The 12,348-nt window shown below is 38.7% G+C and overlaps 1 protein-coding gene across 1 annotated transcript; it reads left to right on the top strand.

Moving 5' to 3' along the window:
- The first annotated feature begins 25 nt into the window (after window positions 1–25).
- Window positions 26–11,430, top strand: tfip11 (tuftelin interacting protein 11). The gene is made up of 14 exons (XM_039771748.1): window positions 26–155; window positions 2,442–2,698; window positions 3,426–3,588; window positions 3,771–3,927; window positions 4,051–4,178; window positions 5,770–5,925; window positions 6,099–6,290; window positions 7,637–7,963; window positions 8,072–8,178; window positions 8,280–8,448; window positions 8,628–8,871; window positions 9,027–9,169; window positions 10,391–10,556; window positions 10,911–11,430. Exons 2-14 carry the CDS (start codon window positions 2,493–2,495, stop codon window positions 11,261–11,263), a joined length of 2,511 nt encoding a protein of 836 aa, XP_039627682.1. The 5' UTR covers window positions 26–155; window positions 2,442–2,492; the 3' UTR covers window positions 11,264–11,430.
- The last annotated feature ends 918 nt before the right edge of the window (window positions 11,431–12,348 follow it).

Here is a 12,348-nt window from a genome sequence, read left to right as displayed (position 1 = left end):
CCCTGGTACGCCGGATTAATGTGTCCGAGAGGCCAGATTTAGAAAAGAAGCTTCGACGTTTCTTTGAAAGTGGTGCTCTTCGAATTATTTGGAACATCTCTTGAGCTCTAGGAAGTTGTCGAGATGGTAATGTGACGCGGAACGCAAGAACAGATGTGAGAGCTGTTATTTAATTTATTTATTTAATCGTTTCCCGGAGAAGCGTTCGCAGCATGTGGACTTGAATATATATGGTTGTAGAAAATTAGTGTTTTTGGGGAAAACAATTCAGAACTGCATTTTCAGGATTCATTCTTATTTTTTATAGAGATTTCTAAATCACAAAAATTTCAAGTCTATACGTGTAATATGTTGTAGATTTTGTAACATAAACACGAGGTTGGATACAAAACAACTCTTGTCGGGTAATTGCGTTAAAGACACCAATAAGTCTTTAATCAAGTCTTTATTTTATGTAACAGTTAACAGCATGCACCATCACAAATTATTTTACAGAGCAAATAAGATTGCAACACTATTAAGCGGGACAAAAAAGTGAAACTGGTAAAAACGCAAATCAATTAGAAAATGTTAATCTGGACCGTGCCTCTTACAAAAACATGACTAATAAATCACTTTGTTTAAAATATACAATCAATATAAAAAACGATTAGCAGGAAAACAAACAACAGATATAAGTAAAGTATTGGATCATATTTTACCTGTATAAACACACAATTATTTTATATTACACTTGATACCAGTTTACCAAAATAAATTACCTCAGATTTTGTTTTCCTTTTATATTATGGAGAAGAAAATAAATGAATCATGAAACGATGCTGATTTCCCAAGTTCTCACCGTGTTTGTCTAGTTTTTCTTGCCATATACCAAAAACGGGTGGGTTCGGTTTCTAAGTGGGTAGTAGCCAGTAGCCTTGGGCCCCAGCCGAGAAGAGAGTATCAGCACTACCTGGCACTCCAGCTGCTGCTAAAGGTGTTCAGCTACAGTACAACCAAACCTAAAGTGTATAGACCTTAAATTCACAGGGGTTCAAACACATAAGAATACTAGTATAAAAAACGGGCAGAAAATGAGACCTATTCAAATGTAAATAAATACTGCGACCGGGTGATCTGCACAGAGTTAAAGATCAGAAGCATTCGGTATATAGAAAGGAGGTGACTCGTCCTTTCTCATGGTGCACATCAAATAATTAGGTACCCAATACCACCAAGACAGTGGAAACAGTAATTGACTTTTGCAAACAGAAGTTACAACCCCTTCCTCTAGAAACGGATGATTCTACAATTCAATTCAATTTGGTGGAATCCTTTACATTTTTGGGTACAACTCCCAACATATCACAAACACTCTCAGCTGGGACATTTACACTACTACTATCACTTAGAATGCTCTGCAGCAGATGTGTTGTTAACACCAGTTAAATATTTCCCATCCTGTTACAATTCTACAAAGCCATAATTGAAAGTGTGATCGTATTCTCCATTGTGGTCTGGTTTGTTTCATCAACCGTATATTCCAAAAATAAATTGGAGTGTATTATGAGATCTGCTAAGAAAATAAATGTCTGTGCTCTTCAATTTGTTGCAGACCTTTATGCACATCAGTGACATATACCATGTCAAAAGGAATCACCAGTGACTCATCTCAACCAGGCCATCACTTGTTCTGAAAACTCCCCTCCGGTGAACACTTTAAGTTAATTTAAAACAAATACAAACCAACACCCAAATAGTCTCTTTTCCAGAGCCATAGCCATCACACACCAGTCATTTAGCCAGTCCTCTTTGCTTATTCACGTGTTCTCTCATATACTGTATGAAGGTGTGAGTGTTTGTTTATGTACTGCATGTGTACATGTAAGTGTGTGCATATGCATACACACTATACACACACTATTCTGCAATTGATTATGTTACTTGTTGTTTAAGTTAGTATTTATCTGTATTTGATGTTGTATTTTATTATTAACAGCACCAAAACTAAATTTCTGTACATTAAGTATTGACAAAGGAAATTGACTGTGTTTCTGATTCTAAATAAAATGAAGTTCTGCATTTGCTTATTATGATTGATCAGGTTGATCAGGCATGCAAGTAAGAATTCCACTGTTCTCTGTTCACATGACACTAGCAGTATTAGTATTATCATTTTTAATTGTTCCTCAATAGCATGTATCTGGTTAACTTTTTCCTTTTGTTTTTATTATTGAGATAAATAAATCGAGCAAGCTGTGCTTAGGAGTACAAAAAAGAAGTTAACACAACACTGTCCCTCACTCTCTTTTTTTTATGAAATAAAATACATAACTGCCTCTCAGGTCAAGGGTCATGGTTGTTTGTCTTAATGTTTAATATGTTTACTATTGGTGCAAAATGAATTGAGAAAATGTTTTCTATTGCAATAATACTAATACGCCATTTTATACTACTTGCAGAAAAAAAATCACACAAGTAAAAGACTGTCGAGTACTTTGTTATAAGTCAAGATGTCGCTTTCTCACCTCTATGGGCGTGGTGTGGAGGAGGAGGATGATGATGTGGAGGTGGAGAGCTTTGAGATCTCAGACTGGGACCTGCAAAATGAGTTCAACCCTAATCGGCAGCGCTACCGGCAGACCAAAGAGGACTCCATCTATGGGATGTGGGCGCAGCATGACTCTGATGAGGAGAGGCCTAGCTTTGGGGGCAAAAGGTATGCGGGGGTTTGTGAGGAAGGGATGTTAAGGTAGTCTTGCAGCCTGCTGGTCTCCCTGGCTATTCCTTCTTTAAAAGGCAGAAATCCCTGCATTTCATTTCAGTTTTCTTTATTTTACTGGATCTTGACTACCTTTACTGAGATTATGACTGTTTGGTATTCACTAGCTCACTCCAGCCTGTTTCCTAACATATTACAAGAATGTATGCTGTTAACACCCAGTTTGACTATTTTTTGTTTTGTCCAAACAAAAACATTTAAAAAATCTGTAGATTTTAGTGTAACAAAACCTCAAAGTCTAATTCAATTATTTAAAGTCCCAATACACAGCCACTCTGATTTGTGGAGTTTGCATGTTCTCCCCATGTTTGTGTGTATTGTTCTGTAAGTACTTTGGTCTCCATTCACATCTCACAGATATTCAGGATAATTGGCAAGTTTCTATCGAACCTGTGTGAGTGGTCATTGTATGTGTAAATGAATATATCCTGTGATGGACTTCTGCCCTATTTAGGGTTGGCTTTTCCCTTGTACTTGTGCTTCAGGAATAGACTTCAGATTTAGCAGCCTTGCAGGTTTTGTAGTGGATGAATGGATAGACGAAGATTCTGGTTGATGGTGAACCCTACTTTTTTATTACATTTTCCTTCTAAGTACCTACTGCAATTTGTCTATAGTGATTTAATTCAGTTACTTAAATCATGCTCTCTGTGCATTATGGCAGGTCAAAGGACTATTCGGCTCCTGTGAATTTTATCAGTGCTGGGATCCGCAAGTCAGCTGCAGAGGAACAGGAGGACATAGAAGATTCAGATGATTCAGACAGTACAGAGAAAAAAAGGAGAGAGGAGAAGCCCAAGGACACAGGACCCAAAAAGCTTCAGACGGTAAATTTACTACAGTTTACTTTTTTGGGGGGAAAATGTATAAATATCCTGCTACATAAAAAAGAAAGGAAAAAAAAAAGATCTGTACAGCACTGATGTCCATGAAGCTAACAGAATAACAGCAGAAAGTAAGTCACAAAAATCTCTGATAATATATGTGGCTTAATTTTTCTCTATTACAGGGAGGAAACTTTAAGACTACCCAGAAAGGGTTTGCAGGTGGTCAGCGTCAAGGCCAGGAGTTTGGCACATGGGAACGGCACACACGTGGGATTGGGCAGAAGCTACTGCAGAAGATGGGATATGTTCCAGGAAAGGGACTTGGCAAGAATGCACAAGGTACCAGTAGGATGTGTTTGTGTTTTCTGAACTCCTTGCCTTTGTAGAGCTTTAGAGGGATTCACAGACCTCTTTTCTTGTAATGGGAAATGGTCTTTACCCAGCTTCTGCCTTTCTCGTCAGGTATCCTGAACCCAATTGAAGCCAAAGTGCGAAAAGGGAAGGGAGCAGTAGGGGCCTATGGTGCAGAGAGGACATCACAATCATTACAGGATTTCCCTATTGTGGATTCAGAAGAAGAGGAGGAACAGGTAAGGACTCTGAAAAAATCAAAATGTTGTGCTGTTGGGTTGCAGCTTCTGTAATTCTGTATTTTTGCATTTGTATTTGTTTAAAAAACATTAGGCGTTCTCACCAATCCAATGCTAAGGGGTATTTGACCATGTTTTATTCTGAAATTAAAGTTGTTATACATAATATGACAAAATGTATCTTTCTAGTGAAGGTACTTCTGTTTACTAAATGCTATCTATCATTTTACCAGTAAAGTTAATGGGTACGTTAGGCACTGTTCACACAGGCGTTCAGATCTTGGTTAGATGAATGCACTCTGAGCGACTTAGATGTTTTAAGTTGCGTTTTGTAGTGGCACTTAATTGAATTCAATATGATGTTACATTCGCTTTCATTTGCCTCTGGTAAACAGCAACCTGCAGCCCAGACTGTAGTTTTGTGTGTTTTCCTGCGGGGGGCAGTTATCAGGCAGTCCAAAGTGTTTTTAACCTGTGGGGGTTTGAGGTTCATCCTTCATTGTATTCACAACATAGGGATCAGTTGGCTTTATTAGACCTGAACATTGGCCTCCTTGTATTAAAAATCCTCCTGATATGGTGACATAGGCAGAGAAAACATCGCCGCCACTATTGGGTTCACCCTCTGACTACACAGCATGTGTGTAATCTATAAAGAAATGCGAAAACGAAAACTGGTTCAACACCATATTACACGCCGGCCAACCAATATGTGAGTCACTGTTAGCAATGAAAGGCGACTACTTGTCACCTTGAGGTAAGCAATATGCAAACAGTACTCACATATGCTCTGACCCACTGGCATTAATAATCCATAGTAGCTTAGCTTACGTCATTAGTGCAAACTTACAAATTGTTTAAAATTCTCCGTTATTATCATTATTATTTTGACTATAATGTGTGTGTGTGTATGCACACACGTGTAATCATGGGACATATGAGGTCCTCCAAAACATTAAATGAGTGACATGTAAACGCAATACAGATGTTTTCTTTGTGGTCATCGGGATTTTGAGAGAAGTTGACACCAAAAAAAAGCTGCATACAAGATGTTTTTGCTGCCATATGAATGCACATCTGACTGAATGCAAGTGGTGAAAGCCCGTGTGGACGGTCTGATTTGTTGCAATGAACAGAAAAATGCTCAGAGTTTAATCCACACTCACTTGTTGCTTCAGATGACAGAAAAATGCTCAGTTCAGATGTCTGTGTGGCCAGGGCCTAAATTGCGAGACTGGATTTCTATAAACATGACCATCAGACTGCATTTCTCTTTGATGGCTTATTGGTTTGTGTGAATTAACTAACAGAATCTCTTCCATAATTACTTTTCTGAAGGTCAAGTGTTTTATTCCCACCTTCATTCTCCTCCTTGTGCATGGGTCTAATTTTTTTTATATATTTATGTTTTAGTATCATTGGTTAATTACCACAAATATTTGAAGTTGTACCTTCTACTTATTGCTTGTATTTGTTAATTATTAATAACAAGAATAGATTGATTGAAAATCAGTATTACCAATTAAAGATTGTTTTTCTATTTTAATTATTAAAATAATCATCCCATAACTAATTCTACTGTATTTTATAGGAGTTCCAGAAAGAGATGAGTCAGTGGCGGCGGGAGCCAGGTCAGAGTCGCAAGAAACCAAAATACTCTTACAAAACAGTTGAAGAATTGAAAGCCAAGGGATATGTGTTCGGCAAGAACATGTCAGCACCTCCAGCTGAGCTGGCACAAGTAAAGGTATATAAAAACTTCAACAGATAATGAGAAAGCTGTGTCAATTCAATAGATAATGAGCAAGCTATGCCAATTCCAGACAAAGAAAAGGTTAAAAAGTAAAAAAAAAAAAAAATGGCAGTAGGAGGCTGTTGTGCTGGCACATGTCAGGTTCATCCAGTTTGTCTGTTGTGCAGGTCATTGACATGACTGGTCGTGAACAGAAAGTCTACTATAGCTATAGCCAGATGAGCCACAAGCATAATGTACCAGAGGAACCTGCTATGGCAATGACAGGAAAAGAGCCCAAGACCCGTGGATTTGAGCTACCTGAGCTGGAGCACAACCTACAGCTTCTCATTGACCTTACAGAGCAAGAAATTCTCCAGGTGACCATTACCTTTTTTTTTTTTTTGTTCTCCGGGTAATTTTGTACCAAATGATTTTTTTGTGATCCAATGTTTATTGAAGTTTTAAATAAAAATAATGAGCTGTAGAAAAAATAATCATAAGAAGACAATGACAGTAACAGCATTAAAATACACCACCCCACCCATAAAATGTGCTTTGTTAAAAAAGGTAAAAAGAAAATTACCTGAATAAGACGTAGGAGGGAAATGCAGCCTATGCCAAACAATTTGAGATTCTTTTTGTTGTTATTTAAATCTAGAAAATCCCGGATACTTCATTTTCTTAAAAAGTATTAGGCACAAAGGTAATCCTTTGTGCTTACTTCCTGGATAGACACTCTCTCCAAATGCCACACTGGCATGGACTGACAGCTTTACAAATGGATAAATGCATATAATAACACCAACATTTCATTTATCTTAATATATTTAACTTTCTTGTTTTACTGTAAATTATTTTAATAGTAGCATTTCAAGATTTGGTAGCTATATCAAATTAGTTTTGGCCACGCTTGACTGTGGTGCTGTTACATCAGATCACATATTCACAGCAGACAAGTACTATAAAGTACAGATTGGAGAGAAGCAAAATAGCCAGATAAAACCTGTCCATGTACACAAAGTTCACAGTTCATCACATGATGATACAGTCTTCACTCTTGGTAATGCAATATTAGCACTATCCTGTGTCACATGTTACTCAAAGCGCAACTATCCAGTGTCATACCAATTAGAAAATTATTAGAGTTAATTTGTAAGTATCTCTTAGACATTATGGAAGTTACAGTAAAATTGTTTGTATGCATATTGATATGTATGTGTAATCTCTTATCAATTGTGTTTTCTGTTAATTAAGATATGTATGGTACTCCATTATTTGACTCCCATGGCCCCAGAAAGTGATGACATGTTGCATGTTAGTAGGGCTTGAATTGCATTCACTTCAAGAATTTCACTGTACATATGATGGTACTGCTCATACATTGCTACTACTACTTCTGCTTTCTCTAAAGTGTGTATTTAAAACTGACATCACTACCAAGATAGCTGGAAACTGAATCAATAGCTTATCTTGGTTTAATATGAACAGACTTGACTGTTTATTTAATTAACCTCTGTTATCCCCATTTTACTTATCAAAGGTAGAGTTACAATTGTCAATACAATTGACTTGATGTTATTTATAGGCCTCAGTTGATTACAGTGGGAAAGAGTCAGTGTATAAACCTTTCTATAAAAGTGTGCATTGATTCAACTAGTAGGGGTTCCACTGATGTGTTAATTAAAATACCATTCTGATGACTTGTGCTATGTCCTGTTCATAGGGGGCTCGCAGGCTTCAGCATGAGAAAGACATGGTAGTATCTTTGTCCCATGAGAGTGAAAAACTAGAAGAGACGCTTAAGCAGGAGGAACGGGCCATAGGCAGAGTGCAGCGGGTGCTAGAACTGGTGGAGTCGTATGAACGGCGAATGGGTGCCAAGGAAGGAAGTGAGGAGGAGCCACTCACATTGGCTGACTGTGTCCGTATGTTTGAGAAGCTGCAGAAAGACTTCTACGAGGAATACAAGGCATTTGGTCTTGCGGATATGGCTGTACCCATGGTGCACCCTCTTCTCAAGGAGTATTTTAAGAACTGGGATCCTCTCAAGGTGCAGTGTACCATATTGCTTGACTTTTGTGCATTTGTACATACATAAGTAGGGACATTGACTTTTCTTCTGTAATGTGTAAAACTATCCGTTATTCTTTATTTAAAGGACAGAGTGTTTGGCATCGAAATCATTGGCAAATGGAGAGTGGTACTGGAGACTGGACAGCTGGCTCACAGTGGGCCAGATATGACAACTATGGACCCTTATCATAGGTCAGCAAAAAGACTGTGTAGTTTAGTAGAACTTGCTAGTACAACTTTATGGACAAAAGTATCTAAGATTGTGTGTCTTAATGGCAACCATGTGATTGCAGGTTGCTTTGGGAAGTATGGATGCCTCTGGTCAGAAGCTGTGTGACAAACTGGCAACCCAGGAACTGTGGCCCCATGGTGGATTTTCTGGAAAGCTGGGTCCCCATCCTGCCTGTGTGGATAATGGAAAATATCCTGGAGCAGCTCATCTTCCCCAAACTACAAAAAGAGGTGAGGCAGAAATCCATGTGGCTGGAGAAACTAAAATGTCTCATTAGGGAACACCAAAGACTAACAAGTTTGAAAAAAATTTTGTGATAGTACGAAGCTGATAAGTGGCAAACCTGTAAACCAACATCTACCTACTTGCAAGATCCTATTTCTACTCTTTCCTTCCTTTTGTTCCCCAGGTTGAGAACTGGAACCCTCTCACAGATACAGTGCCGATACACTCATGGATCCACCCTTGGCTGCCTCTCATGCAGGCACGTTTAGAACCACTCTTTCCTCCTATCCGTAGTAAACTATCTAATGCCTTACAGAAGTGGCACCCCAGTGATGGCTCAGCCAAGCTTATATTACAGCCTTGGAAGGATGTCTTCACGCCTGGATCATGGGAAGCTTTTATGGTGAAGAATATTGCTCCTAAACTGGGTAAGAGATCAGTGACATTCCATATAATGATACTGTTTACTTGTTCAAACACAGTACAGTCAGTAAATACTGCTGCAGTTGCATTATTCTGTCTTGTTGTGGTGGGCCCACTAATGATTAGAAAGTGACCAACTATTTCACTCTGCCTTCTGCAGGCCTTTGTCTGAGCGAGTTTGTAATTAATCCCCATCAACAGCATATGGAGCCCTTCTACTGGGTGCTGGATTGGGAAGGTATGCTGTCTCTGTCCAGTCTGGTAAGCTTGCTAGACAAGCACTTCTTCACAAAATGGCTTCAGGTAAATTAAGTGTTCCCATCTCTCATGTTCTCTGATCAGTTATCATTAGGAAGATTCAACTGGCATTATTTCAACCATGTGTGTTGTGGAGATATCACAATAGTCAATGTTATCATTCAGTTTTGAGACAGAAGTTGTAGGTGGCCTTATTTTTATAAAAAGGACAAGCTCAAATATTCAGTAATGGTTAGCCTAAAAAATATAAATTACACTTCCTATCATAAAACAAATATAACAGCCAAATCATCTGTCCATTTTCTAAATAGACTCACTCCTGGTTGTGTTTATACAGTTGGAGCCTGTCCTAGGTGCAGTGGACATGCTAGGAATTCTGCCTATGGCTAATTAAAAACAAAATATATTTTGGACAAAGTGATCATCAGGGAAAATGCAAAACAACATTATTTCTTAACTTATTAAAAATAAATTACAACTCAAGGTAATTTATTCAAATCAACTATCAGTCTTTTTTGAGCATTCTTGGGTGACCTGAGGACTAGTTTCAAGGGGCATTCAAATAAATATTATTTTCATTTAACAAACTTGAGTACATTTAGTACATGTCTATTGCAAAAAAAAAGACCTTTTTGTTGATTCTGAAAATGGTTTCAAGCAATCACACACTATTTGCCCTCTATCACTGAGTTCTGACATTTTGGCTACAGCTCACTTCCCTTAACTCAGGATATTAATTTGTTTTTATGAAGTAAACAGCAGTGTCCTGCTTCAGATGTAAGCATAAAATTGCTCTTGACAATATTACTTAAGGTCTGCACAAGTAATGAGGGAAAACAATGCTTTATAAAGGAAACATTCAAACCAATATGAAAGTTTAGTGAGCTAGATGTAGAAAGAAAAATATAAAATAAAAATGCATTAAAGACCAACATGTATTTATATAGCACATTATGATATAAATGGTGTAGCTCAAAATGCTTTACAAGATAAAGAAAGAAAATTTTATATGAAACAAAAATAAGATTAGGCAATAGTATGTAACAAAGAAAAAATAAAAGTCAGATGGTCTGGAGGATGTTTACTTTTCATTTATGTTGCCCACTACCCTCTGAAGTCTACCTATGATAATACATTTTTAGGAAGGTTGCCTTTAACAAAAGTTTGTGTGAGACTCCACATACTGCAGGAATGCCATATAACTGAAATCTTGCTCATCTGCCAGTGGTTCAGCCACTATCACTGAAGTTGCCCTTATTTTGTCAGGTTTTGTGTTCCTGGCTCAGCAATAATCCCAATTATGAGGAGATCACCAAGTGGTATTTGGGCTGGAAGTCGATGTTTTCAGATGCTATCCTTGCACACCCTTCAATCAAGGAGAAGTTCAATGAGGCTCTGGACATCATGAACAGAGCTGTGTCATCTGGAATCGGTCAGTGTAGCCCCGGGGGTCATTTTCTATCATTCCCCAGCTTTATGATCCAAAACGCTTCTTTCTGTGTTCATTAGGTTAGATATTAGGGGTCTGAGGCACTGACCAATAGCCATATGAAGTAGAGCCCTTCATTAAAGTAGTTTGCTGTGATAAGATTTATGAATTAGTTTACAGGTACTGTATCCTCCTTTCAGATTTCAGAACTAAGAATAACAACAGATTTGTAAAGTATATGCTACCTGTGTGTTTGCTGTAACTTAATGAATGGGTAAAAGGGAGATGGGCATCGCATGAGGTGATCACACATCATGTAAAATATTGAATGACACCGTATCTTCCTTTTTTGTATAGGTGTCTACATGCAGCCAGGAGCTCGTGAAAATATTGCCTACTTGACCCACACTGAAAGACGAAAAGATTTCCAGCACGAGGCTATGCAGGAACGTCGAGAAGCAGAGAGCATAGCCCAGCGTAGCATTGGAGCAACTGCTACCATTCCCACCAACTTTAAGGACCTTATCCAGGCTAAAGCTGAGGAGCACAATATCGTTTTTATGCCTGTGGTGGGCAAGCGCCATGAGGGCAAGCAGCTTTACACATTTGGCCGTATTGTTATCTACATTGACCGGGGCGTGGTCTTTGTACAGGGAGAAAAGACTTGGGTGCCAACATCATTGCAGAGTCTAATTGACATGGCCAAATAGTGGACCAAGGAGAAGAAGGGCAAAGTAATAATTGGGATTACTTTTGGACTGTGATTTCCTTCAGCCAAGGCTGAATTTGAGTAAGATGAGCAGGTTTAAACAAACCGAGCTGGAAACCGTCTGTTCTGTATTTTAATTTTGTAAAATAAATTATTAATACTAAAATATGTTTCATGTGGAAAAACTTTTTTTCTATCAATCCTGCTGGTGAATGTACATCCCCATCAGTCCAGTGTTTCCTGTTTAGGGTTTCTGCTGTGGGGCGCCCCATACATCAAATTGCGCATATGGTTAATTCAGCCCTGTTAACAGCTGAGGGCTACTGAAGAGAGTGGTGACGTTGCTCATAAAAGCAGCATATCTCATATACCAGTTCACTAAAAAATGGGGAAATGAAGTGTACCCATGTCCAGGTTTGCACCACAATGTGGGGTGAGGGAGATACTGCTTGATCAGAAACATGCACATCAATAGCCAGCTGGAGCTCATTTTGTAGGGCTCTGGTAGTGCTCCTCCTGTTCCTCTTCACACAGAGGAGTAGATATTGGTCCTGTGCCTGGGTTGATACCCTACTGCAGCCCTTTCCAACTCTCTTCATGTAAGGGCTTGTCTCCAGGTGTCTCCTCCATGTTCTGGAGACTGTAGATACAGCAAATCTTCTGGCAACGGCACATACAGATGTGCCATCCTGGAGGAGCTGGACTACCTGTGCCACCTGAATCGGCTGGAGGTACCGTCTCATACTACCAATAATGACAAGAACACTCGCAAAATGTAAAACCAGAGAAGAGTCAATCAGGAAGGATAAGGAGAGAGCAATTGTCTGTGGCGACCACCTTGAAACCATTCCCGTTTTGCGGGGTGTCTTGCTGTTGCCTCACCAGTGCACATGTTGTCCCTTTCATTTACACCCAAAGTAGGTGAAGTTGATTCACAGTCGCTTCTTCCTAACTAGACAGGTTGATATCCCTGAAGCTTAACTGACATGGCGTTAGACTGGGATGATTAAGTGTTCCCTTCATTTTTTGAGCAGTATACAAAAACGTTTAAATATATACAAGAATAAATTCAAAGTAGTAGAGTAG

Source organism: Polypterus senegalus, chromosome 12 (assembly GCF_016835505.1).
Source record: "Polypterus senegalus isolate Bchr_013 chromosome 12, ASM1683550v1, whole genome shotgun sequence".
NCBI lineage: Eukaryota > Metazoa > Chordata > Cladistia > Polypteriformes > Polypteridae > Polypterus > Polypterus senegalus.
This window is presented reverse-complemented; position numbering and strand designations above follow the sequence as displayed.